The sequence below is a fragment of the Bubalus kerabau genome, chromosome 23 (assembly GCF_029407905.1).
Source record: "Bubalus kerabau isolate K-KA32 ecotype Philippines breed swamp buffalo chromosome 23, PCC_UOA_SB_1v2, whole genome shotgun sequence".
In the NCBI taxonomy this organism is placed as follows: Eukaryota; Metazoa; Chordata; class Mammalia; order Artiodactyla; family Bovidae; genus Bubalus; species Bubalus kerabau.
In genome coordinates, this window is record NC_073646.1 from 37018754 (window position 1) to 37046144 (window position 27391).

The 27391-nt window shown below is 52.4% G+C and overlaps 2 protein-coding genes across 5 annotated transcripts; both read right to left on the reverse strand.

The window, feature by feature from the left end:
• Nucleotides 1-9: 9 nt before the first annotated feature.
• LOC129637966 (insulin receptor substrate 1-like) lies at nucleotides 10-1990 on the reverse strand. The gene is made up of 2 exons (XM_055562310.1): nucleotides 1440-1990; nucleotides 10-1236 (listed from the first exon to the last, which is right to left on the reverse strand). Exons 1-2 carry the CDS (start codon nucleotides 1841-1843, stop codon nucleotides 18-20), a joined length of 1623 nt encoding a protein of 540 aa, XP_055418285.1. The 5' UTR covers nucleotides 1844-1990; the 3' UTR covers nucleotides 10-17.
• A 1551-nt stretch (nucleotides 1991-3541) lies between these two features.
• AGFG2 (ArfGAP with FG repeats 2) lies at nucleotides 3542-26710 on the reverse strand. 4 transcript variants are annotated; one of them, XM_055561806.1, is made up of 13 exons: nucleotides 26338-26710; nucleotides 18310-18403; nucleotides 17382-17497; nucleotides 16126-16279; nucleotides 15408-15567; nucleotides 14634-14759; nucleotides 13939-13971; nucleotides 9582-9702; nucleotides 9310-9392; nucleotides 9043-9123; nucleotides 8105-8302; nucleotides 7684-7769; nucleotides 3542-7352 (listed from the first exon to the last, which is right to left on the reverse strand). In XM_055561806.1, the coding sequence occupies exons 1-13, from the start codon at nucleotides 26547-26549 to the stop codon at nucleotides 7293-7295; spliced, it is 1524 nt and encodes a 507-aa protein (XP_055417781.1). In that variant the 5' UTR covers nucleotides 26550-26710; the 3' UTR covers nucleotides 3542-7292. The 4 variants fall into 4 exon arrangements, with proteins under 4 accessions (XP_055417781.1, XP_055417782.1, XP_055417783.1 ...); XM_055561808.1 differs by having other exon boundaries at nucleotides 3547-7352; nucleotides 8105-8233; XM_055561807.1 differs by lacking the exon at nucleotides 13939-13971.
• Between the last annotated feature and the right edge of the window lie 681 nt (nucleotides 26711-27391).

Consider the following 27391-nt stretch of genomic DNA (forward strand, 5'->3'; position numbering starts at 1 on the left):
ACTCCCGTCTGTCACAGCTATACTGAGTGGTGTCCTGTCGAGGGGAGGCGCGGGTGGGAGTTGGCAGGGAGATCGGTCGGGGTGGGGTGTCTTCTCACCCCGGCCTCCGCGAGGTTCTGGAACTCCAGCCGAGCGTAGCTATGTGGGCGGGACCTGGCCCCAGGGGCGTGGCCTCGCACCTCCAGGGGAGGGACCAGATCCAGGTCTACGTAGTTGAGGCCTTGGTCCGAGGGCTCGGGGATGGCAGTGCCCATTCCTATGTAGTCCGCGGCCGCATACTCAATGCATACGTACTCCCCGGCTAACTCTGATGGCGGCTGCAAGCAGGGCTGAGCCCCAGCCCGTCCCCAGCCGTCTCGGATGCCGAGATGAACGCCTTGGAGCCCGGGTCCAGGCTCCCCGGCCCCGGAGGAAAGAGGCAAGAAACTTGAGGAAAATGACCGTGGTGCACAGCAGCTCATGGTCACGTATTCAGTGACCCCTCCATCCTGGAGCGGCTGGCGGGAAGCTGCTTTGGTGGAAGCGGGAAGGCCCGGCGGCGCCATCACAACGTAGCCGCCGGCTTGGCCGCCCTTCATGGGCTCGTAGTCACTCCCGGCTCCCATTGTTATGTAGCCCCCGCCCTGCTCCAACCTCGCGGGGTTGGAGACTACCTCCCTCAGCCTCGCCAGGGTCTTGAGGGTTGCTTGCTCGCTGGTCTCACTCGGGCCATTCCGACGGTTCAGCTCGCTTGTATGGGCCGCGGAGTCTGGGGTCTCATAAGATTGGGGGACAGAGGGTCTGAAAGCTCCCGTTGGGGCCTTTCTTGGCAGTGGCTCAGCCCTGCCAACAGCACCACTGTCCCCGATTCGCTTCATGGCGGCCAGGACGGTCTCGTGAATACTTTGGGCCACCACGGCGTCGGGCGCCTGTAGCCACAGCTCCCCGGGACCCGTGGGTGCCGAGCGGCCGAGCTCCAGGAAGAAGAAAGAGTCTGCGTGGCCGCACCGGCGCACGCTGAGCAGGGACAGGCGCAGGGCCGGCGGCGGAGATGCCCCGGTGGCCCCGGAGCCTCTGCCCCCTGGCTTCCGCAGCAGACTCAGTACCCCGGAACCCAGGCACAGGCAGTAGCCGCCGCTGCCCAGGCCTCGTGCCCGCCCCAGCCCCTTGGGTCGCAGCGTCACAGGCCAGACGTCCTGAAATGGAGCGAGGATCCAGGCCCCGGGGTCCTCGTGGGAACTGGGACCTGAAGAGACAACGGGCTGGTCACCGGGGCTCCGGGCCGGCAGGTTGGAGACACTGTGCCCCGGGGAATGAAAATCCGAAGGTGTAAACCCTTCAGGTTTGGACTTAACTTCGGAGACCCTTGGGAGGGACAGTCGACGGATAAACCAAGTCCACAAACCACCACCACCCCAACACACACACATTCCCCCCAGCCGCATCTCCGGCGGCGCGGGGCTGGGGCCTCACCGGCGGTGGCGCGCGCCTCGAGCAGGGCGCTGTACCACGCCTGCTGCTCCGCCTCGCTGGCCGCCGCCACGTCCAGGCTGCGGTCGCGCGTGTACAGGACGATCAGGTGGCGCTGGCGCGCGTCCATGCGCTTGCTGATGGTGCAGGCGCCCCCCAGGCTCACGCTGAACTTGGGCGGCGTTCGGCCGGCACGGAACTTCTTCTCGCTTTCGTAACACTCGAGGCGCGGCGGGTCGGCGCGGAGCACAAAAAAGCGGCGGCGCTGGGACTTCTGCTTCCGCAGGTGGCCGCAAAGCCGCACGTCAGCCGGGCAGACCCAGGGCCGCGGCGGACCCAGAGCCACGGCGGCCGACTGGGCCTCCGGGGTCGTCGTGGGGTCTCCGGGCTTCATTCTTGCCCAAAGCAACCAGGTGGCCGAAGCAAGGGGCTGGGACGGCTGGGAAGGGACTGGCAGAGGCGGGGTAGAAAGAGTGGTCCCCGGGGACGGGGCGGCGTCCTGACCGGTCTGGATACTCCGCGTCTCTCTCCTGCTCCCGACTTCGTTTGGCCCCTCGCTGCGCGCAGCATGTGCCCCAGTGGCGCCCGGTGGCCTGAGATACCCAGGGCTCCGACGGCCTCCCCTCTTCTCCCCTCCCTCCTAACAGGGATCGCGCCTAAGTCCCCACCCCCGCGAGGTTAACCCTCGCGCACCCCGGCGGTGGGAGTGGAGTTTGAGTCGGGAAGTCCAGGAGAGGCGGCCTCTGCCTCACCCCACCCCACACCGTGGGGGCTGGGCTTTCGCAGGAGCCGAGGAGTGATCTGAGCTGATTGCCAAGAAGGCAGCGAGGGGAGGCGCGTGTGCGGGGAGCCACGTCTGTGGTGAACACGCTGGTGGGTCCTGGGGGGTGGGCGGACCGCTGAGCCGGGCCACCCTTACAGCGGCGCCCGCCGCTCCCCACTCCGGCTCTAGGCACCCGGGTCCCCGCCCCCCTTCCCACCCATGAATGGGTCTGTTCTCTTTCTTCCCAAGTAATTCTGGGAGCCAGGGCGACTGAGCTTTGGGCCATGCTCATTTCAGAGGAACCAGAGGTTTAGTTTCTCTGCGGAGTTAGGGCCGATAGCAGGTGTCTTCGGGGGAGTTCACTTCTGCGTTGGTCTGGCGCGGACCATACCCACCAGGGTCCCAATCAAGTGTCACTGAAGGGGGAAGAGACCCTCTCTCAGGGGCCCTTCCCTCTGGCCGCACTAGTGCCCTCGGCCCCTCCCCACCATCACTGTTCAAAAGGAAGGCTGGCCAGGCCAGCTGGAAGTTCTGATTATGTAGACTCATTGCACTGAGGGAGGTGCCCTTTGCCCCTCGCATCCCCAGACGTTTGAAATGGGGCTGGAATTCAGACGTTTTGACACCCCACTTCTGATCCTTCCAAGGACCACCCGCTCATGTTGGAGGTGATGGCACTGGTCAGTGCACACTCTGTGAGACAAACTGGCAGCTGACACATGGGTGGGGGTCTTAGAGAACCTTACCATATAACTGTTGGGGCAGGTCGTTTACCTGAAGTAGGGGAGCTGAGGGTTTGGAAGAGGAAGAGGGTGATTGTAGCCCCTATTAAACGTGGTGCCATCGGGTGAGGAGGGAGTTATACCAGCAGGACTGAGGCAAGGCCCCCTGGATCTTTTTTCCAGGCTAGACCATGGGCTGAACAAGCCTGAGCAGGGAGGGCTGGGTTTCCACCCACACTCCTCCACTTCCCAGGCGTGGAAGGAAGGGCCTGGTCTATGAACTGCAGAAGACAACGGTGTGATGTGCAGGGAGGCTAGGATCCTTGAACATCTTTAAGGGTTGTGTTCAAAGTGTGATACAGAGTACCACCTGGCATTGTGAGGATGGGCATCTGCCCAGTGGGCAGGTGATGCCCAAGCCTGCTCCAGGTGCCTCCCTGTGAGCACAGCCTCTCCGCAGGTGCCAGAGAGGTGGTACCTGCAGCTCAGGTGGTACACGGGGGCCAGCTGCAGCCTCCACCTCTGATGGATGTTGTCTAGGGAGAGGCAGGTCTGGTAGATCCTGAAGTGGACATCACAACTGAAGTACGTTCAAGGTCATGGCCTCCAGTGTGGCCTTGACATACGTGCCATGTGTGAAGTGGCAGGGACACAAAAGACACCTGCAGGCCTCTCCGCTTCCTAGTCCTGGTGCTGCCTCAATAAGCAGGGCACTCACAGGCCCACGTACCTGCTGTGTGCTTGCCTGGAGCTTTAATCCCCAGCCTTGATTTGAAGCTACCCATGGGAGGGTTGGAGAAGGCAATGGCACCCCACTCCAGTACTCTTGCCTGGAGAATCCCATGGACCGAGGAGTCTGGTGGGCTGCAGTCCATGGGGTCGCGAAGAGTTGGATACAACTGAGTGACTTCACTTTCACTTTTCACTTTCATGCATTGGAGAAGGAAATGGCAACCCACCCCAGTGTTCTTGCCTGGAGAATCCCAGGGATGGGGGAGCCTGGTGGGCTGCCATCTATGGGGTTGCACAGAGTTGGACACAACTGAGGCGACTTAGCAGCAGCAGTATATCCAGTCCTTCTAATTCCCTACCATCCAGTCCACCTTGCAGCACCCCAGGCCTTGTGCAATCACAGCCGCTGTCAGAGACCAACTCTAGACCATCTCGTGTCACTGAACCCCTAAACGCCAGGTAAAGACAAAGCAGGAAGTAGCAGGGATAAGAGCGTGGGCCCTGGGGGAGCAACCACGGTCCAGTGGGTTGGTCATCAATGCCAGGTGATTTACCCTGCTGGGTACCAGGAAAAGCCCCGAGCCAAACACCTGACCTAATCAGTTGCCCCGGCAACAACACTGCCCTTGATTCTACCCAGGCAAGATTTATTTCTGCTGGTTACCCTGGTAACTTGTCTGGCTCCCCCCAGTGACAGGAAGCAACAGAACCTCAGCTCTGCTGGGTGACAATGCCTCCCCCAACCTGAGGGGGTCCCCCTGTGCATCCCGCTGCCAGGTGCAGGGCAGCTGAGGGATGGACTCCCACATTCCACGTGCCTCGGGAAGACTCACCACCCACGGAGGAGCCTACAGGGAGGAGGCTGGGGCTCTGAGGCTCCCAGCTCCCTCTCCTCTCTTGGGTTCTTGCTCCTCCGTGGAACGGCATGTGGGGACAGCACCACCCGCTTCCTCCATCATCTCCCCGCTGCCAGGGCTCCCAGGCCCCAATATAGCGAGAACGGAGAGCTTGGCAGAAGTCATGGGGACTGGCTCCCGCTTCCTCACCCAGAGAGGCAGCTGCCAGTGACCTGCTGAAGGCTGGGGTCAGCCAGAGGGCTGTTGCCTGCAAAGCACGGTCACAGCATTGGCCAGGGGACCATGAGAACTTGGTCAGAAGCCCAGTGGCAGCCTGGGGGAGTCCTTCCAGCCCTGTGCTGGGGGTTCACTGGCAACCACCAGGCTGGGCCTGCAGGGAGACCCTGGAGGACAGGGCATGGGGAACACAGCCCAGTCATAATCAGGTCAGGGATTCTTCCATCCTGGCTGCCTCCCTGGAGAGAGGGCGCCCAGTGGAGGCAGTGCTAGGGCTGTTCTGCAGTCCTGAGCCCGGCCTGTGCCTGGGGAACTCTTGACTTCTCTCTCCTGGAATTGGATGCTGACCCAGGGTTATTTTTCTGATTGGTCACCCTGCCCTGGCAAGTGAGCTGGCTGGGGTCCATGTCGGACAGAGTGGCCGGGAGGCGTGGACGGGGACTGCAGGGAGGTCCTGGGCCCAGGCACCAAGCAGTTGAGATCCCTCTGGGAAGCAGCAGGACTGCGGCTGAAACAGTAAGAGGCACTGTGGCTTGTGGTCTTTTAAATCTCACCTCCAAAGCTCAGTGTTCTTGGTTGGGAAAGGAGTGAGGGGATCTGGGGAACAGGAATAAAAGTCTCCCCCCTCTGCCCCCCACCAGATTTCAGCTTCCCTCCCCTCGCAGTCTCTGAGCAGGGAATGGGAAAGAGAGAAGAGTGACAGGAGAGCTGTTGTTTACTTGCTCAGTCATGTCCACCTCTTCGCAACCCCATGGACTGTAGCCTGCCAGGCTTCTCTGTCCATGGAATTTCCCAGGCAGGAACACTGGAGTGGGTTGCCATGGAGTACCCAGGGGAAAAAAAGATGGTGGTCCACTCTCGGAGCACCACCAGGAGATGGAAGGAGGGTAGAGGCTAGAGAAGGGGACGACATAAAACACGATGGAGACTGAGCCCTGGGGAAGTGGGAAGGCCACACCTGGCTGGGCGAAGAGCAGCAGCTAAAGGTATTTACCAAAAAAATCTTCAAAGTAAATCAGTGATAACACTGTCCCCGCCTCTCCTTGCTGCCAGGTAGTTAAAGGTCACTGAGTGGAAAGACCCAGAGAAATCCCAAGAAAGGGCAGCTGAAGGGTCAGGGTTCCTGGGCGGTGGGTGGGGGTGGGGAGCTGCACACAGCCCTGGGCCTCTCCTTCACCAGGTGTGGTGTTTAACCCAAGCCATGTCTTGTCACCACACAAACAGACACGTGCCTATTGACAAAACATCCTCAGGTGGCAAGGGTCTGAGGATGCCCCTGACCCAGGAGTGCTGGATTTTGATGACCCCCCACCCCCTCCAGCTCCCTCCATTGCTAAAACTGGACTGCAGTTCAGGCAGGGGCTGGCCGTGTCCTTGGCCAACAGCAGCATCGTCAGCAACCCAGGCAGTCACGTTGGCTGACACGTGGACCCTGGGGCTGGCCCAAAGCAAGACCACGAGAGCCGTATTTTTTTTTTTTTTAAATGCAGTTCTTTCCCAACATTGCCCGCAATAGCTTTGGTGCAGAGATTTGGGGGGCAGGGAAAGGAGGGGAGGCACATGGGGAAAAAAAAAAGGAAAAAAAACAACCCAGCCAATTGCACAAAGCCTTTTCTTGAAAAAGCTCAGGCCCTGGGGTGATCGGGACATGTGGCTCCCTCCCCCAGCCCCTGGAGCTCCGGCTTTGCAGTCAAGGCCCCCATAGGGGTTCATCCCATTCCCGTGTGGAAGAGCTGTCTGGGAGGGGAGAATGGCTGTGTGTGGATATGTGTGTGTGCATATATATAGATAGATATATAATAGGCTATATTAGAAAATTCTCTATGTATAAATATAAAACACTGGTATCCAAACATGACACCACAGCTAACTAAAGTGCTTGACGGCAGTTGGGCGTGTGTAAGTCTGTAGGTGAAATGATTCATCCTAAGTGCCCAGGACGTGGCAGGAAGCTGGGAAAGCGAGAACATGGAGAAAGGGGTGCTGGCCCGAGCCAGGGCACGCTGGTCCCCCAGGGCCTCCTCGGCCTGTCTGATCACCATTATGCGCCTCACCCCCCACCTTTGCCCTGCTTTCCCCACAGTGCTTCCGACCACGAGGAGAACAGCATCAGCTAGCTGGGCACTGGGGAGTTGTTCCCACAGGGGAGCACTGGTCAGCCTATGCCCACGGCTTCCTCCCCTGACAGGATTCAGAGTGAAGGGAGCGCTAAGGGCACGAGAGGACTACTGTCATCATCGTTAATAATTCGAAAAATAAAACACCACGGCTCCTCTAGGCCTGGCTCTGTCATCTCACCTCTGGGGCCCCACCCCTGCCTGGGTGGGAGCTGGAGGAGGAAGGGAAGGAGACCTGGGGGCGGCTGACCTGGGAAGCTGTCCTTTTATCTGCAAGCCCCAAGCAAAGCATTAGCGGCTCCGCCTCCCTCAGCCCCCTACCCTGCAAAATAAGACTCATCTGGTCTCAGACCCGCAGAAATGCCACAGGCAAGTGGTCGTCAGAGCTCCAGGGAGGAGAGGGGCCCCAGAGAGCAGGCCCCCCTAGGACACAGTGCTACAAGAATGGGTTGGTGGTCGGAGGTTTGGCGGCAAATGGGCTTGATGAGGATCCAGTCTGGAAAGAAAGAACAACCGCAAATTGTTAAATTAGGGAGGACGAGCTGGAGGCCACAGAGGACGTGTGGCTCAGGACTCCTTTCTCCTTCAAAATGACTGTGTGGAGGGAAGAGGGCAAATGAGGGAGCTAGGAGGCCAGTAGAGGGCATGGGGAGGGTGGATGAAGTCAGGGCCGAGGATCCCTGGCTGGGCCAAGTAGAGTCTCACGAGGAACGGGCATGCGTCCTGCCCCACATCACCCTCTTCTCCTGGAAGGATTCCGTCCCCAACCCCCAGAGTGAAAGGCCACGCGCCCTCACCAGGCCTGGGCCCTGCCCTGGCGCGCTCACCATGAAGGGGTTGGTGGAGATGCCGGCTGGCTGACTCAGTGGCCTCTGTCCCAGCTTGGCGGATCCCAAGTCTCCGAAGGAAGATCCTGGGAGGCAAGAGCAAAAATTCAGCTGACAGGAGCCCTGCCGCTCAGGCGGGTGCTGCCCAGCTCGCCTGTCTCCCTGCCGGGCAGGCCCAGCTACAACCCAAGGCGGGGGCCCAGCAGGCTCTTCTCCAAAGTGGGGAATAAACATGTGGAACAATCAGAGGACACAAATAGGTCTGCTGCTTCCCTGGGCTCCCCCTGCTGGTCCAAAAGGGAACTAGCTGAGAGGTCTGGCTCCCTAATACATATTCCTAATATTTACACACTCACAGACCCGCCCAGAACCCGGGAGTGAGAATGGGGTAAGAAAGGAGGGCTTGGTCTGAACCCCTTACCATTCTGCTGCTGAGTCATCGAGGTCTGTGCGGGGAAGAGAGGTGCTGGGAAGGGGCTGGCGAAAGCCCCAGTGGGTGGCACTGTCTGGGGGAAGCCTGGCCCAGCACCGCTCATCCCAAAGCCTGGCCCTGTGGAGGGAGGGACGTGAGACAGGCGAGGTTCTGGAAGGTCGGCTGGAGAACAGTCCTTCCTAAGTCCTTCCAAGATAGGGAAATGGAAGCTAGTTTTTCCCTACCCAGAGGTACCTAGTGGAAGGACCCAGAAGGAGCACGAAACCCTTTGGCCTCCGTGTACCCTGCCAAACCCGCCCTCTTGGAGCCTGTGGGTCAGAGGACAGGCTAGTTACGAGCGCAAGCACAACATGGAACCGGGGTCCGCTTTCCGCCACCTCTTATACTCACAAACCACAGCAAGTTACTCTCACCTCTGAAATGGGGACCATGCCTATCTCCTAGGCATGACTCCTGTAAACATGAAGTAACGGTGGAGAGCCCTAAGCATCGGGCCCGCCACGTGGGTCAACTTGGCAGGGAGTATTATTCTCTCCCTGGCTTCAAGGTTTTTTGAGAACAACCAGGAAAAAAAAAAAAAAAAAAAAAAAGGAGGTGGCGGCACACTAGCATGACTTTGGAGAGAGAAAACTCCAGCTGAGGAGGGCAGGGAACAGAGCCATGGTTTCAGGAAGGACACAGAAGGGAGGAGGCTGGACCACCAGGGGAAACAGGGTTGGAGGAAAAAGCATCACCACCACTACCAGTCAATGTCAACCCTTCTGAACGGCTCAGGGAAGAGGCAGGCTGTTTTTTCTAACTCTGAAATTCCGTGACCTGGGTGTCTCCAGTTTTTGCCCACTAGGTGGCTTGGAAGTTAAACTGGTCTGGCCTGGGCTGGTGACTCTGGAGAGAGCTAGCGTCAGGGGATAGTCTGGGAGGCTTACCTGTGGCCAAGCCATTGGGCTGGAAAGGGTTGGTGGAAGGCAGCTGGGTGTGAGCAGCAGGTGTGGTGAAAGGGTTGAAGGCTGCTCAGGGTGGAATAGGGTAGAGGTGGGAGGAAGAGCTGGTTATTTTTTTCTCGTTTGGTTAATATCATAACTGAGCATTCCTCTAAAGCCCAGTGTGCATCTCTCCCCACCCCCTCCCTCTAGAGTCCTCAATTTCCTCTTGGCCTTAGATCCCCTCCCGGGGTCTCTACACGACAGACTCACCTCCAAAAGCAAGCCCTGGGCTGCCGCCTCCGCCAGTGGTGGCCGACTGGAGCGTGGGGACCTGGCCAGCCATCCCGAAGATGCTGTGACACAGGGAGAGAAGTCAGCATTGCACATCACCCAGCTCCAAGGAGGTGGGCTGGGCAAGGAACCAGGAGGTGCAGACCCCATCCTGCTGGACAGGAGGAGCTGAGCAGGGTGGGATAACCAAGGCCAGGCTTTCTTGGCTGGCTTTCCTGCCCAAGAGCGAGCTCCCCAATGTCTGGACCTACCTGCTGGGGATGCCTCCAGCTGATGCCCCCGGCCCCAGGAGACTGCCCACATCTGCGAGGCTGTTGGGCTGACTAGCAGGTGCGAGAGGAGAGGCACCAAATGGAGTTCCCTGGCTGCTCCCTGGGCAGGAACAGGAGTAAAACAGGGGGTGCTGGCGTGAGACAGGAGGGAAGGGGCCAGAGGAGGGATGGAGGTGGGGTGCAGTGGAGGGGGAGGGGAGGGATGGCATGAATGGCACCAACAGGGTCCTCTGAGCCAGCCCGTTCTTCCCCCGATTGCCCAGTTCTGGAGGGCTTGTCTCCCACTGAGGATTCTAGGCAACGTGATACCCAGCCCTTCTTAGTCTCCCTAGTGCTGGAAACTGCCACCTCCAAAAGACAAGCAGTTCTTCCTTGTCCAGGTCACTGTCCCTCCTGCTCTAGTTTGGCTTACACTTCCCATTTTTTCCTTATGAGATGGAGAAGTTTGTCTTTTCCCTAAAGCAGCATTTCCATTTATGGATAAATTGTATGTAGCGGCAGGTAGGGGTGGGGGAGGCACTGTGAAGGGCAGAAAGGTTCAGGGTCACTTGGGACACTCAGGGAACATGCAGATGCCACTGGAGGTGCTGAGCATTGGTTTCCAGCCTCGCCAGCATCCTCCCCTCTGGGGAGACCTCCCTGATGCCACGAGCTCAGATCACAGCTGGGGTGCACTGCCCATGGGCCAGTGAACTCTGTCTTCTTTGGGCCTTCCTGACCCCAATATTTGATTCTGGTTCTTCTCTCCTAGAACCTTGTCCTTTTGCTTCCCAGCACCTGACATGTTTGTAGTGATATATTTTACTTCTGTGTCAACTGGTCCCCATTAGACCAATTCCACTGCCAGGAAATTTCCTTATAGATATAACTTACCAATGCCCTCCCCCCCCCCCCCCCCCCCCGCCGCCCCCAACTGCAGTGCTGTTTAATAGCAAAAGACTGAATCATCCTAAATATTCACTAACAGGAGACTGAGTAGATATATCATGGTATAGACAAATTGGACAGCGATGCAGCTATAAAAAAGAATGAGGAAGCTCTTAACGTACTGATGAAAAAAATCTAACAGTACTGTTTAGCTAAAGAAAAATCAAAGTGTAGAATAGTATGTATACTATGTCATAAAATGTGCAGTAAAAAAAAAAAACAAAGAAAACAGGACAATAAAAATGAGTAAGTGAAGGCTGCTCCCTCCTTTTCCCAGAGCCAGGGCTGTGGAGAGGAGATGAGACAACAGACCAGCGTGGGTCAGGCTGCAGAAACATTCTGTAAGATGGGAAACCTGAAATGTATTTGTGGGAAAAAAAAGAACATGCCAGCAGGGGTGGAGAAAGTGGAGGTCAAATTCAGATAGGAAAGTTCATGGGACGAAGCCTTGCAGAAGGCGGGAAGGGGGCTAGAGGTAACCTTCACAAGGGAAGATACTTCCTCCGACACAAGAGGAAAAAGAGGGACAGGAGTGAGTTTCCTGGTGGCCGGAGGTTGACTCTCGTCTCCCAATGCAGGTGATGCAGACACGATCCCCAGACTACAACGCCCCGCAGGCACCACAACGTGAAAACATCAACCACGTAAGCCAGCACGTGCCACAAGAGCGTGTAGACGTCTATCACGTAAGCCCCCCAGGCTGCGATGACGTGGAGACGTCAACAACGTAGAGACGTCAACACGTGAGGCCCACACGCCGTACAAATACAGAAAGCCTCGCGCCCCCCGAACCAAGGAAGACCCGGCACAGCAACCACCCCCCCCACCCCCGCAAAAAAAAAAAAAAAGAGGGAAAGGAAAAGTTAACATTCAGGGCTAAGAGGGAAAAGCAGGGCCAGGGAGGTTCTCAGATCCATGTGGTTGCGCTCTGGCCCCCTCAAACCTTAGCCCTGGTTTCTTGTCAGTGAAGTTTGGGGTCCTGAGCGCCTCAGAACTGTACTGTGGACCTCCCTGCGCTTCCTTTTCCCAAGAGTGAGGCTGCCGCGTTTGTCCAGATCCCCCTGTTAGGGACACCTTCCTGGTGCTGGGTACACCTGATGGGATGGCCTAACGTGGACGAGCGGAGTATCCAGTGGGGAAGTCAGGCTGCCTGCCGCGAGGATCCGGGGACGGGCTGCTTCCTGAGGGTCGGCACTCGGGGGACAGTGCTCTCCTCAGCCCTCTCCCTGCCCACCCCGGGCTTTCCCGAGGGACACGCGCTGGGCTGTAACACACACTGGTCTTAAGTGAGGACGACTGCAAAACCAGCCGGGCTGTGGTGGACCTTCGGCTTCTCAGACTCCAGGCCCTTCCTTTGCCCGACGGACTCGAGGTACGTGGACCTCCCGAGCGGACGCGGCTCCCTGTCCTCCCTGGGGCCCGACCCTTCAGCGCCACTCCGGGCCCTCGGGTTGGGGTGCTTCTCGCAATGAGGATCTGGCCGGCCGTCCTCGGCGGGAGCGGGAGCTGCGTGCCTCCCGGCGGCCGCTAGAGGGCAGAGCGGCCGGGGCTCGGGTGATACCTGCGCGCTTGCTTGTGGGCACCTGGACCGCGCGGCTGGGTGTGTAGACTTGCCTCCTCCCAGTTTCAGAGGAAACCGCACTTTTAGAAGCCTCCCCTTCTCCTCCCCCTCAGAAACATAAAAATATAACCCGGCACGTCAGGAGAGACGCCCACGTCTCCCCGAACCTTAGTGGTTCCTCGTGTCACCCTCACAGAAACCCCTTCGTGACCGTGGTGGGCCGAGAAGTGACATGGATCCGCCCCTGAGCAGCCATGTGATTTGGGCCAAGGCACCGGCCGGGTGAGCCAGCTTCCTCGACTGCAAACGGAGAGCTTTTTTTCCTCGAGGAGATGACAGCCGGCTGCTCCCCGGGCACCACTGGGGCTGGCGGGCTCGGGGTCGGGCGGGGACTGTCTGTTTCTTGAGATGAGCAGACACTGGACCAAAAGTCCATCCCAGGTTCAGCCTGCGATGGCTCCAGGGCTGACACCTTTATTCTCTCCCTCTCTCTTTTAAAAGAGCCCCTTTAATAAGCCCTCTTTTTTTGGCCACACCTCGCGGTACGCAGGATCTTAGTTCCCTAACCAGGGATCGAACCTGAGCTCCTGCAGTGGGAAGTGCGGATGCTTAACCGCTGGCCTGCTGGGGAAGTCCCCTAAGCTCTCTTTAATCAGTTGTGCTAGGAATGCATTTCTGAACGACCTGTTTATAACCACCTTGTAATAGGCTGTTTCCTTTGAGGTACCATTCCTGGGAATACTTTTCTCTTGCTAAATTGTATATTCTGGTACCAATTTATATTCTTAAAAGTAGCATACCTATTTCCCCACACAGTATTGGCGATTATTAATCTTTAAAAACTGTGTGAATATAGTTCTTATAATTGTATTTTCTCTGATTAGTTAGGATGAGGATGTATTCATGTTTTTTTCTGGGTATTACCTACTTCTATCCCTTGGCCATTCTATTCTTCCTTATTAATAGGAATTTTGAAAGGCACATTATGGTTATTGGCTTTTTGTCTGTTTCCATGTTGTAAATATGTATCTTCTCCCTATCTGCTTCATGCCTTTAAGGACATGAAACATTGTTTTGGGACATTTTTTTTGTTTGTTTGTTTTGGGACATTTTTGAGGACATCTTTGTTTAGGTCCTCTTTTACCATATAGAATACTCTGACCTATGCCGTTTCTCCTTGTTAGAATTTATGGAGATTTTGTTTCCCAGTGTATGGTCAAATTATACATATATTCTTTTACTTTTTTTAATATATATGGTCAAATTATAAAAGGGTTATTATGTTTGAAAATAATATGATATATATTCTTTATTTTTGTTATAAAGTTCTACTTGTATTTCTTAGGTCAGACTTGTTAAAGTGTTACTCAGATGGTTACCTTCCTTCCTTCTTTCCTTGTCCATCTACTCCATCAGTTAATTTTGTGAGAGAACCTATTATAATCTCTATCTGTTAGTTTATCAGATTTTCATTCTAATAGTTTTTGCTTTACGGATTTTCAGGCTACCTCATCAGTTACTTTAATTAAGTTCACGATGTGAGAATTTTGTTGTGAATTTTAACTTCTGTCAATATAAAATGTCTCCTCTTGTTCTATTCAAAAAATGAAATTAAAAAAACCAACCAGTTCATGGTGGGAGGTGGCGGGGGCTGTGGGCAGAGCAGAATCAGAAATCTGTGATGTGGGCTGGACTCTGCCTCTCTGTGGACTGATGACTAGGGAAACCGCTAGCTGCCTCCCCTGTAAAAAGGGTAAATTTGAGGGGTTCCTCCCAGACCTCAAAGCTCAAGGGTCTGAGACAGAGTCTCCTGCCTTGGGTCACTGTGGGATGGGAGGAGTAACTTACCAAAGCTGTGACTTCCAGTTAGCATCCGACTGGCTGGCGGTGAGGGTGGGGAAGGGAAAGGGCAGGTCGGTGGGGAGGAGAGAGAGAGTCAGTCACTGGCTGTCCCCAGACGTCTGTCCTCACAGCGCTCCCGACTGCCCTCCAGTGTGCAGGGTGTCCAAAGGGAGGGGGCAGCCCGAAAGCTCCGGAGACGGTCATCTGGGAGCTTTGGGAAGGGACCGAGTGCCTGAAGGGCCTTTAGATGCTCCTTCATTCACATAGCAGGAACACCGCGACATGGAGTGGGCAGGCCTCTGCTCTAAGAGGGATGGGTGAGGCCTTCTGGAGACTGCCCTGGACACTGCTCCAGCCCTTGCTCTGGGGGCCCTCTAGGGGAAAGGTCATGGCCATTCGCAGGTCCGCATTCTCAAATTTTCTAGTCTCAGTCTCCCTTACGTCCCAGTCAGCAACCTCCTACCCACACAGCCTGCACAACTCCTGCTGTGCTTTTAGCCATTTTCCTTACATGAAAAAGAAAGAACAACAGAGCCCCTTCCTGACAAGAACCTCATCAGACTCCTCTCATCCTTTCCTGAAGCTTCATCTCTTTGTGTGGTTCTCTGGGCTGGTGTGGATGTGAATGAAGGATGATGTATGGGTGTGGACAATGGAATGCAGTTGCCAGAAAGAAAGGAAGCCAGAGGGGCAGAACTTACCTGGGGGCGCCGGCTGGGCCTGGAACGGGGCTTGGCCAGCTGGAGGAATGCTTCCAAATGCAGAAGAGCCAGGGCCACTACCGAAGGCATCGAAGTTGGCAAAGCCCCCATGGGAAGGCGTTTGGCCTGTAGGTGGAGAGAATATGAAGGTTATGTTTATATAAAATGTATGTAATCTGTATCATACAGCTGCCAAGAGCCACTCAATGAGACATCTGCCTCCCCACAGGGCCCTCTTCAGAGGGAGTTGGCAGGAGCCTGGGGCAGACAGCCAGACCCATGCAGAGGGAAAGAGGCTCTGAGAGCCTCAAAGTTTATTCCCCGCTTTTTATCCTTACTCCATGAGGCATTAACATTTTTGTCAGGGTCTAGTTTGGGTGGAATCGTGTGAAAAAAATTTTGTTGTGGGGAAGGGCTTTAAAAAAGAAAAAGGGAAACTAGAGAACCACTTTGTTCCACCCTCTATTGGCTACTGCTGATCTTTGGGAAGAGGGCAGGGAAATGGAACCTGTCACGATTCCCTTGCCCCATTTTACTAGAGAGAAAGTAAGAAAAAGGCTCTTTCCAGTTATCTAAAAGGAAGGGCTAGGAGCCCCCTGCTGTCATGCTTTTGGTCAAACTCCCTAACGTAATCCTGGCTGTACTCATCTGACCCTCACTCTCCAGGCTGTGATGCTTCAGAATCACCATCTCGTTCACTTCTGTGCAGAGCTGGGGCTAAGTAAAATTCCGTGTCTGATGGGGACAAAAGTTCTCGTCCCAAGTCCCACTTACCCCCAAAGGCTGGGAATGCAGCAAAAGCTGGTGCCACCTGGGGAGCAGCAAAGGGGTCTCCACCGATGTCAGCCAGCAGATCAGTACTGGCTTTCTTGACTGAGGAGGGGGGAGGAGGTTGAGAGCTCCGGGGCTGGGACGTCCGAGGCTGACTGACAGGCTTGGAGGAGAAGGCAGTACATATAGTATTTGGAATCCCAGTCATGACCCAGGCCCCTGCATGGCTTCCCTGGCTGTCCCCAGATAGGCAAGTGGAGAGAGAAGAGAGGGAGAAACTGCCCTCAACCAAGAGGGTTCCTGGGCAGAAGGGTTGCCTCAGCCCTTCTCATACCTAATTCCTTTGTCCTCTCAGGACAGCCAGTCCCAGAACCACACGATTTAGAGCATGTGAGTCAAGGTAACCCTGAGATACATAGGGACGGCGCCCAGCAGCAGCCCCTGGAGCTGCTTGAAGCAGTGTCCCTGTTTTTCTTTGGAGGAGTGGTCAGGTTTGAAGTTGATACTCTGACTTCCCTAAATACCATTTCCTGTTGGGTTCTTTCTTCCAAAATACACAAGTCCAAGGTGAGAAATGTAAGACCTAGGTCTCAGCAGGGCTGAGAACCCATTCAAACCTCCTGGATGATCATCTGCTAAGTCCAGGGGGATTTGATTTAGGAAACTGACACCCCTGTCTCCCAAATCCCATAATAATGTCGAGGGCAGATCTGAGCATTACCTGGCTGGAGCTGGAGGCAGCAGCTGAGAGAGACGGCACAGGATCCCCCAAAAGTGTGCGGGGGGGCTTGCCTTCTGGGATGGAGCCCTGGATGGGGGTGGAGGTGCTGCCTTTGGTGTAAGTGGGCCCCTTGACTTGGTCTGGGGGGACATACCTTGGAGAAAGAATAGTTAGGCAGAGAGGAGGGGTGAAACCTTGAAACCTAGGACCTTGCTCAGCTTAAGTGCTTGAGAAAACAGGTTACAGCAAAGTCCTTTCTTATTTTCCCTACTGATTCTCTTTTTTGAACTAAAGGAAACCGAGCGACACAGGAGAGTTCTGCCCAACTTGAGCTTCTCCTTTACTCTCAGATGATCATTCTTTTCCTGCAGGCATGTTGTTCAGTTTGCTTTGGCTTGTGCTGGGCTTCCCCACACCTCTCCCTCCTCTTTCTGACACGTCAAACCATCTGGTTTCAAATAATAACAACCTGCAATCAGGCTGACCAACAGGTGATCCTATTTTCCAGTTTCCTACTCAAGGGCCCCCTTTTACTTCCTGGGCGTGTCTTCAGGCTCTTCTTTCTCTGCCACTTCATCTTCTAAGCACTCAGCATTTACCCTGCTGGCTCCTGGGACTTCCGATAAAATCCCCTTCCACTCCAGTGGATGTGGTCTCTACTTGGGATGTATCTTTTTTAATCCCAAGGACACTCCCAGGAGGGACTACAGAATGCTGTTGTGCCCACACCAGTCTCCTCGCTCTCTGCATTCTCTTCTTCACCATATAGTTATCCCCAACCATACACACCGCCCAGAGATGGAATAAGAAGTGGCATGTGGGGGAAGAAAAGACAAGAGAGAACAGAGATGCTGTTTCCCCACAGGAAAAAGGGCACCTATAAAACATGGGTTGGACAAGTAAATCTAGAGGCCATGAGCTCTTAGCCAGCCATCTCTCTCTGTGAGATCATCTGAGCTATAAAAACTAGTCCACACTCCACAGCTGGGGAGCCTAGCTCTCCCCTCCACACAGTCTTCTGTCTCCCCAAAGGAGGGGCATATCAAATCTGCAGGGTCAGTGACCAAGAGCAAACTGTCCTTTCTTGTACCTTTATTATTTAGAAGTCAGAATTCAGTCCTAACTGAATCTGAGTGGAACAGACTCAACCCTCGTCTAGCCTTTGAAAGAAGCCCCAGTTCAGCTCTGGAAAGTGGACCATAAGATGAAGTGTCTTGGACACGTGTCTCTAGAGTAATCTCTTTCCTCCTCCTTACCATCTCTTCTTTTCATATTTTTCCTGGAGAAATTCCTTCACCTTCTGAGGATCCCTGGAATCTGGTATTAAAGATGTCCGAGCGTCAAAAAGACCCAGCCAGATCTTCCTGCAAACCTAAAGGGAGGAAGTCGAGTGACAGAGGACTTGGGGCAGAAAGTGTGAAGTGGGAATCATACCATTTCCAACTCATCCATCAGTAAACACTTAATGGAGCATGGACGCCACATGAGGATCTGGGTACAACTACAAAACAAACATGATCTCTGTCCTCGCAGAGTTGATCATCTAATGGGGAAATAGTGTCTTAGATAAATACAGATACATTTATAATGACACACTGTGACACGTCTTGTGAAAGAAAGTACAGGGTCATGAGAATTAAGGGAAACTAAATTTGGATGGGGGTGGGGTCAGGAGCAATCTTCAGAGCTGTGGCTTCCAGAGGCTCTTGTTTGCACTCTCCAAGTAAGCCCATCAAAGGAGTACTGCTCGCACCAAGGTTGGAATCTTCCCACCAGCAGATTTAGCTGGAGAAGGGGTTTAACATACTCTCAAGTAAAGACATGAGCTTACACCCAGTTGCCGAGGCTTCAGTCAGCAGAGCTGGCTCCAGGAGCTCCTGCTCAGAGGGGCTGCCCGGTCAACTCTGAACGCTCATCACTGTGGAGCATCTCTCCCTCAAGGGTCATCCCAACAGAGACTGTGCCTTCCCCTGATTCTTCCAACAAGGGGCCCAGACAAACCCCAATTTGTATAACTAAGATTCTGTAAATGAACACATGTATATAAGGTAAGATACCTTACACACTAAAAAATAAGAGAAACTCTAACCGAAAACTGTAGGGGCTTTCCTGTGATCTGAGGCAAAACTCTGCTGACAGACAGGGCAAGTACAGCCTGGAATCACCGCGGCAGTGGCGGCTCACCTCGTTTCCACGGGCTTGCAGGAACAGGACTTCAGGCTCAGTGAAAGTCGTCATGGAGATGGACTTGACTCTGTGAGGGGGGTTCAGGCCTCTCCTGTGAGGGGGAAACAGATCACAAGAGAAGCAGAATGCCGTTAGCACTGCAGGTCTTCCTGTGGGAGCAAAGGGAGGGGACAGGATAAAACCACACGTAAATGAAACTCTCAGACTGAAGCTACTTCTTAATTCAAGGAAAGAAGGGCGGCCAGGATGTTTTGGAGGCTTCTCCTGAGAGACAGGGAACCTCAGTCACTCCCAAGAAGAAGGCAGAGCCTGTCCATCCAGAGCCGCCTCTTCTTGGCTCAGACTCCGGCAGCTGAATGTTCAGGCTGAGGGGTACTTCAGGGAACTCAGGTGTGTGACCATTTCCCATTTCCTGCTTCATCATTGTTTGAGGCCTACAGCACATGCTCAGGGTCCCAGAATCCATGGAGACACAAATCTTTCAAGCAGGAGGGAATGCAAAAATGAAGGCCCCTGATATTCCTGATAATACCAACACATAAAATTTGGAGACAAACAGAGTCCCTAGGCTGGCTGCTGCTCCTCTCCTCTACGCAGGAGGCCATGTGGTGAGGGATGGAGGGCGTCCCTCTTTTAGGAAGTGATTTCTGGGAAGAGAAATACTCCAGACTTTGCTCTCACTTCTAGATCTTGAAACGAAGCAAGAGGTTCAACCGTGAGCTACAAGACGGGCAGGAGTCAGGAACATGTACCCTGTAGAGATGCTTTTGTGCCAGCCCTGTGTTTTCATTCTGTTAACTCCCTGGGAGTCCAGCTCTGCCCACAGATGCCCTGTGGAGACTACAGCCAAGCCGGCTTCCTTCCTCCCACTCAGCTCCCCTCCGGAGTGTTCTAACGGGAGCGTGGGGCTAAGCCAGGCATGGTTTCAGAGGTTCCCCTCTGCTTACCTTCAGTTTTGCTCTAAATCTACCACCCTCAAAAGATTAAAACACCAGTAGCTGAACCAAAACAAATAAACTGGACCTTGGGGCCAGGAGTGAAAGACCACGGGTGCATGCGCAAAAGACAGTCCCAACTGAGAGGCCTCTGGGTTTTTACTCCCTGGAAAAAATGGGCAAAGCAAGATGTGAAAATAAAAGTAACTCTATCGTAGGGTCTTGACTGACACCCTCAGAAAAGTAAACAGAATTTACCAGATAGAAATCTTGGGAAAGGTGGAGAAAGCACACGTCCGAGCTTCCAAGTGCACACACTGAACAAAGGTGATGCGGGGAGCTGGGCAGAACGGCAGCGTGGATTAGTGTAAGTGAAGGCAGCCCCGGTGGGAGAGCAGACAGATGACAGGGGACGAGGTAAACAGTGAAGGGAAGCTGCTCTTCCGGACGATAGGTTACCGTTTATGGGATTCTAACCAAAGACAGGAAGGACGCTGGAGGCTACAACTGGGGGCATTTTCAGCAATTCCGCTACTAGACTTGGATGGTTCTCAAAATGACCCTTTAAAAGATAAGCAATATCAAAGAGGATAGATGCCCTGAGGAAAGATGAGAGCAGGGAAAACCAAGAGCCAGGCTTTGTAACTCAGTGTCAAACAATCGCTCTTAAACTTGATTTGACCTGAAGACTGTCTTCTGATTGCATTTCAGAGAGATTCCAGTTTTTCCTCCTAAGCCTCTCTCACCAGTGGCTGGGTTCTGTTTGTTCCAAAGTCCAGACATCCTGCTTTGATACTCTTTCCTTTGCCCTTTCTCACCTTAGCCTCCGTGCCCTTGCCCCAGGAGTGCCAGGCCTTTCTGAGTTCTCAGCAGAGTAGACAGAGCCCTCTGTTCCTATGAGCCTGGGCTGCCCTGCCACCTCCCACTAACAAATATTTACTCTGCTAAATAAAATACCAGGCATTGTGGAAGGCACTGTGGGGGATACAAAAATTACAGGACTTGGTCCTTGATCACCAGGCACTTGTTTCCAAGAAGGGGCCAGGGGAGCCTGGACCAGGGTGCTTCCCAGTGCAGCAAGCACACAGTCAGATCAGGGAGCGTGCGGCACCAGGACGCAGCAGCGAAGGAAGACAAATGGTCGTGGGAAAAGTAAATGGATTATGTTTACACTAGAAAAACAGATTCTAAGCCTATCACAAAAAAGGTCATTGACATTTCCTGAAAGGACAACCAGGAACTGTTAGCAAAGTGTAAACAGGGAGGTGTGCTTCCTTGGGTGGTGGGGGGAGGAACTTGACCCACTCATCAATCTAGAGGAGATGCTTAGAACAGAATTTCCTATGGCTGAGCTTGGACTGGAGGGGTTTGGGGGGTGGGAGCAGGGAGGGGGTGGAGACAGGATAAAGGCAAAGCAGAGAAAAGAAGTGATTTAGGTGCTTTGGGCCTAAGGAATCTGATGGAACAGGATGTTTCCATAGCACAGTACAAAAAGCACTGCTCTGACCTTGATGTCTGTAGACTGGATTATGTATAACCAGAGCCACGGTTTGGGGGCAGGGAGAGTCTACAAGGTAACACTCCGCAGCCCAGGAAGAGGGCCTAGTTACATAGCCTATGAGTCAGAGCATTTGTCTCTGAATCACAGAGAGGTTACTGCTGGCTGAGAGAAGCAAATTAGAAACGAGAGCCCCTCTCCCCTCGGGAGCTGAAAGCAAATGATCTAGGAGTGTTGTGTGTTACTTGGTACATACCAGGGTCATGCACTGGGGCCAGATGGGAAGCACTGGCCTGGAATTAAACACACCTGACTCTCCAACTTGCAGCTGGTCTCCCCAGCATAACTCTCAGGTTCACCCCAAAAGAAGAAGTGAGACCTCGCAGGAGGCACTGCCCTTTCTTTGGTTATCACAACAAATATATTCTGTTATTTCTAACCAGGAGGAGCTGGAGAAATAGATTAAGGTATTTGCCCAGAATAGGGCAACTTTTTCTAATTGAAAGCAAGGACATTACTAGGGCTCAAGCCTTCAGTCTTTTTCTACTTCAGTTTCTTTTACACAGGGCACATAAACGGCATTTGGAGTACTCTGAATCACTCTCTGAAGTACTCAGAATTACTTGGCAAGTGAAGTGACTTGCAGAGATCCTAGTCTGTCCAATCCTCTCTCTTTGCCTCTCTCCCTTTGGCTTCTGTTAGAAGCATACTACTATTTCTGCAAATACCACAACTTTTGTTTCTCTGTGGTCATCACCCTCAAACTGGCCCATATTTTGCTTCTATCTTGCTTCATAAAAGCCTAAAACCTGCCCAGTTACTCAAATAAGAAAGTTCTGCCAGGTCGACAGTGGAAAAAAACAGTTCCACCCAGCACCCAAGTTCCTTCATTTGTGCCAGATTTGAACTTGGGCATTCCTTACCTCTGAATATTTGTGTTTAAATGAATCTACCCTAGACTGTGTTTCTTTGCCCCTAGGATTCCATTTCTCTGCCTCTGAGCCAGGTTCAGCTAAATCAGGTTTGCTCTTATCTTGGACCCAAACATTGCCAAGAAGAGTCCCTATTTAGGAAGGCTCCCCTGCTACCCTGTTCTGGGGTCAATTCACTAATTTTAGGGAATTTCTTCTTAATCAAAATTTCCCTGCTTTGACCCATTTCCTGAAGCTCTTCCTCAGTGACAATAATAAACAGTTGCCTTCATATAGAGACACATTGAATCTGATATTAGCAGCTACTTTCCTCTTTAGGCTCAATCTCAGACCTTTCACATCCCCCCGCTTTCTTCTCATCCCTTTGGTAGTTTATTATTTTCTTAGGAGCTTTTCAAGTTCTCCAAGGGCCCTCTGTGATAAAGTGCCTAAATCTGTAATTTTAGAGACTCTGTCCCTCTTGCCCGGCAGAAATGAATTTGAAAGGTGAAGTGCAAGGGGATGGAGGGACAGACTAAAGTAAAGGCAGGGCATACAGGCATACATCCACCTCTCCAACCCCAACAGATGGAAAAGTACTGAATTATTGAACAGCATATTATACCTTTCCTTCCATGGAGATAAAAGTGTTTCAGTTAGAAACAGCTACTAGTGAGGCAGACAGGGAAACTAAGGCACCAGGAGGGTAGCAGCTTATCACAAAGAAAGAGCTGTCAAGCTCATCTCTTGACACCCAGTCCAGAGCTCTGTCCATCTAAATCCTGACTTAATCCCATTGTCAGAGTAAAGATATAAAGAAGTAGAAGACATAAATATCCGTTACTGAGACCTGAATGATGGATTAAAGGACAGATCCAAACAGACAGGTCAAGGAAACATGTCACATACTTGGCTGAAAAACTGGTGCCTAGCCTAGATGCCAATGAGATCTCAGGCCTCGCCATCTATTTCCTTTTTCAAGAAAAGTGGTTTATCCATTTTTATCCATTGAGGCATCCAAGCAAGCTGGAACAAGAGAGAACACTGAGGCACTGCTCTGGAAAGAAATCCTTTTCAGGGGCAATTTTTACCCCTCCTGAGCTTCAAATGGCAGACTCATCTTCTAGTATAAGAGTTAGAAGTATAACTAAACAGGCGAGCGCACGAACAGATTGGGGAGATTAAAAGGATCTATATCCAGGTTAGGGAAATTAGGTATTGGAAGAAAACCAAATGAATAAAACTAGGTCAAATTTGGGACCTACAATTGTGGCAGCATGTATGTAAATTTAGCAACGGGAGAAGCTAGCAGCTTCTCTCTCAGGCCTTCACACCCAACACTGTGGGTTTCTGCTAGAGATGAGAAAAAAAATGTCTCATTTAAAAAAACAGCAAGAATGAGCTCGCACACGCAGACAGGAAGGCATATTCATACCTACCCAGCACCAGTCCAATCTCAAGTTTTCTTCAGCTCTTAGGAGATTCAACTTTGGCTGCAACTGTCAACTTTGTTATATCAGTCAATCAGGCCAGATGGGAACCCTGGCAGTTCTGCTTACTGCCCCCAGAACACTCCATCCCCCTAAGTGGTTGATATATTTGTAACACACTCAACAGAAAACTAGCTTTCAGAAGAAAGCCAATCCTGCTGTCTCCTTTCTCTACCTATACTAAAGTATATGTCAATATCCTCTTTATTTTAAGAAAGAATCTTTTTTCTCTTTTCATTATGCTACCTCAATATGAGCTCCCATCAGTCTCTAGCCCATGCTGAGCTTTAGTTTACTTCATAGCGCTTATCAATACCTGCATTTATATATTTGATGATTTATTTAGGGCCATGGCCTCCACTAGGATTCAGGCTACCTGAAGATGGGACTTTGTCCGTTTTGTTCATTATCATATCTCCAGTGCCTAAACTGGTGTCTGAGGCTTCAGAGACTCTCAACAAATATTTGTTGACTGACTGACTTACTGACTGAATGTGCAAGCTACTGGCCTACTACTACGATTTCACTTCCTAACACCACAAAAATCCTAATCTGTAGGCAATCAACCATGTGGATTTAAGATGTTAACTGGTGTGTGGATCACCATGGAGACATGGCTCTTCAGCATCTGCTGGGCTGTGTGCCCCCTCCTCACACTGCAGCCAGCAAGCCCCACCTCACATTCTACCTGTGGCCCACCTGCCAGCTCCCAGCCCTTCCCAAGGGACATCAAGGGACACAGGTAATACTTTGTGAAGATCCCTTTCAAGGCTTTCCACGCTTTGCCCTACTCTATGCTAATTACAACTCCAATTGGAAAGGAGAAGGAGAAGGACCATCAGAACCTAGTCTGATGGTCGCAGCCAGGGCAACTACAGCTTTCCTGTGGAGTTTCTTTTGATATTTCTCTCTTTATAATCTCAACATGCCTTCACAGTTGAGCTTCATTTATCGGTCCAGCTTCTTGACCTTTCACTCTCCCATCACTTCCTGATAACAAAGGATTGGCCTAACTTCTCATTTCCCAGCCACCAAAATGTGTTCCCTAAAGTCTACCACCTTGAGAATCAGTGCAAGTGATTCTCATAATGCTTTACCAAAATACTAAGCAAAAATGTCCTTTCTAAATTGTTCTGAAACTTAAAAAAAAGGTGGGGTGCGCTGGGAGCCCCCACCATTGGTCCTATAGCAACTTCAGTTCCTGAGGAGTTAAGCCCCTAGCTGGACATACACACGCTGCAGACGAGAGACAGGCCTCTCTGTTACAGTAACCAATCCTTAGGTCATTGTCACCCAGTGTCTGTCCAAATCGCAGGTGTTTGACTTTTCACCAATGAGATCAACAGTGACCACAGAGGGAAGTGGTAAAATTCTGCAAATTGTGCAATGACATTTAAAGAGTTAACTCTTCCAGCAAAAGAAACCAGGTTGTAAATGTGAGCCAGATCCCTTGGCCCTCCATCTGTCCTGGTTGAGGGATATTCATTATAGAAGTGAAGTGTTGTCTATGGGATACTTTAAACCAAGGTCTAGAAAATAATGATGTCAGTACTTGCCCTTTATTCAGTGTTTGAGGTATCATGCCATGGCAGCTAACCATGGCAATGAACTGACGCTGTTCCTGACATTTTCTTCCTGGGACCTAGACTCTGATATGCCATCAGTTTTATCCCCCTGCTTCCTTTTACTTCTCTACTGAGTCTGTAATTGGATTTGTCTTTTCATAACAGGATCTTCAGGAATATGCTCTTTCTACTTTACCCTATAAATAGTCCTAAACTTTGCTCCTATTCTCTTCAAAATACTTCGATATTTTGTCCCAGTCTTCAGTCTCCATTCTCCTACTCCATTTGAGCCTCTATATCAACTTTTGACAAACTCCAATTTGTTTTCTAAACCACTGTCCCAAGAGCCACAAAACTTTTACTTACACCAAAGTCAAGTCTATCCTCACAACATACAAGTAAAGTTGATCAAAACATAGAAGTTTGGTAAAGGAGGTAAAAACCAAATAGAGAAATAATCCTAAACTGCATGAGGGGACCTGGATCCTCATTTCTGGTCCGCCATGATCATAACTAATAGCAACAAATGCTGAAAACAGCAACCCCCATCTGGCATTGGATAAGTTACTAAACCTCTCTTTGCTTCTGTTCTCCCATCTGTCACCCAAGAACAATACTGCTCCCTTCTTGGCTCCTAAAGGTGAAAGAAGAAACAAGGAAGGCACTCCTAGTTAAAATAAAAACCAACCAAACCAATGTATTAATACTAAAAAAGTAAAAATAAATCCCTTGTTAAACTTATAAAGATAGACATATAGGCTTGGTATCAAATTTTAGACATGCATCTAATAATAATAATTCCCTAAGGGGAAAAAGAACTTTACCATATAACCAGAAATCTAGGCTAGAACTGTGGCTCTAAATTAGCTCAACTGTGACCAAATACAGTGCCAAGGGTAGCATTGCAGATTATACAAGGGAACCCCCCCCCCCACCCTGCCCCAATCTAGAAGAGTTGCTAGATGCTACTACCAGGAATAAGCCGTGGAAACAAGGAACTTGAAAGTGTAAATTATTACAGTTAAGGATGGCTCATCCAGATCCCCAAACCTCTGGAAAAGTTAAGTTCTCTGAAGAGGGCAACCCATCAGCATTCATCTCTCAGATTTGTAAGAAATTTCCCTCTGGGTAGCATTCCAAAGTCCTGAAAGATAAGGATCTGTTCCTGAACACTAGAACATGGCCCTCTACCTAACATTATCACTCTGCTGTCAAACTGAGTCTTTCCTGTTGGCCCTCCATCTACACGAAGTTCCCTTGGGGGTGTTTGTCATTCTCTGGCCCTTTAAATCTGTGGCCCTCCACCCCCAACCCAGTTTCCTTCAATTCTCCCCACTTTCGGATCGCTCCCCCTCCTTTAGGGAGTTTCTGCAGTTCTCACGCTGTCTTTCCTTTCCTTTGCATCGCGACTCTAATCATGTCTTGTTGCCCCTGATCCTTTCCCTTCCCCGTGACGCCTCTGCAGCAGACGACCCTCTCGGCACATCCGTCGTGTCTCAGGCCACCCCGCCGCCCCTGACCTCGGCTCTGGCCCTTCGCCCTGGGTCCCGATGTCCCCAACGCCGACTCTCTACCGCTCCTTTCCCGGTCCTACCCCCACTGTTCCCCGCACGCCGGTCCACTCACAAGAGGCCGGAGCAGGTGGTGCAGACGAAGCTGCCCACGGTGATATCCACGTAGGTGACCCCGCGCTGGGCGCACTCGAAGCAGTGGCGGTTCCCGGCCTGGCTGCAGCCGCCCAGCTCCCGCACCCGGCGACACCACACCTCCGAGGCCGCCTCCGCCTCCGCCTTGACCCCGCCACCCGGCCCTGGGCCCTTCTTCGCCGCCATCACCATGGCTGCTCAACCCCTCAGACCTTCTCCCCGCAAGTCAGCAATCGCCCCTTCAACCACTGCCGCCTTCCCGCCTCCTCAGCCGCCTCCGCACGCCAGGCTCCCTTGACAGAACCTAGGGAGCCGGCGGCATCGGTGCGAGACTCCTCAACCCGCACCCCCTTCCCTACTTCGCCTGTTCTGCACGCTGATTGGCTAGTCGCCTCCACCTCCTCATTCTGATTGGCTCGGCTTTGGACGGCCTCGAGATGCGGGAGCCACCAACGCCACGCCCCACTGCCTTCAGACCTCAGGCCTCTCGGATTGGCCTGCAGAGACCCTGGCCCGGGGAACCGTGCGTGCTCTCTCCTTGTTCCCGCCCCCTCTCGCCACTGCCTCCAGGGCGGCCCGCCTCCCACACACGATTGGTGAGTCCTAGGAACTTTGGCCCCAACGCTAACTCTGACTGGCTGTAGAAGCTGCAAAGATAGCGCGCGAGAAAGAATGGTGTCCCGCGCTTGCGCAGCTGTGGCCCTCCTGACGCATGATGTTAATTCCCGCTAAATTTCAAAGGACTAGTTTCAGCTAGACTGCCTGGAGGAACGCAAAGCCGAAAGGAAGTGGCCAAATGAAAGGCCAAGAGGTGGAAGAAAAGAAGGGAACACTCAAAGGAAAGGAGGAGAGCAATTGCTTTATCAATGCTTTTTTTTCTTTTTTAAATCCTACTCTGATGTAGGAAATCTCATTTTACGGACAGTCTTAGTGTACCACTTGGTATACGTCACACGACTGATTTCTGATCTGGGACGTCTGACTTTGGAAACCCTACATTTTACCGCAATGTTTCTATCCGTGAAACAGTATTT

Bases quoted from the DNA above. Each gene is read 5' to 3' on its own strand.
- AGFG2 (XM_055561806.1), bottom strand. From the start codon at position 26,549: ATGGTGATGGCGGCGAAGAAGGGCCCAGGGCCGGGTGGCGGGGTCAAG. The intron at 15,568-16,125 runs GTAATGCTCAGA...TTCTCCTCCAAG, and splicing joins CTGCCTCCAGCTCCAGCCAG to CCTGTCAGTCAGCCTCGGAC. The intron at 13,972-14,633 runs GTAAGTTCTGCC...CCTCACCGCCAG, and splicing joins GGCCCAGCCGGCGCCCCCAG to CCAGTCGGATGCTAACTGGA.
- LOC129637966 (XM_055562310.1), bottom strand. From the start codon at position 1,843: ATGAAGCCCGGAGACCCCACGACGACCCCGGAGGCCCAGTCGGCCGCC. The intron at 1,237-1,439 runs CCCGCGCCGCCG...TGACCAGCCCGT, and splicing joins ACCGCCGGTGAGGCCCCAGC to TGTCTCTTCAGGTCCCAGTT.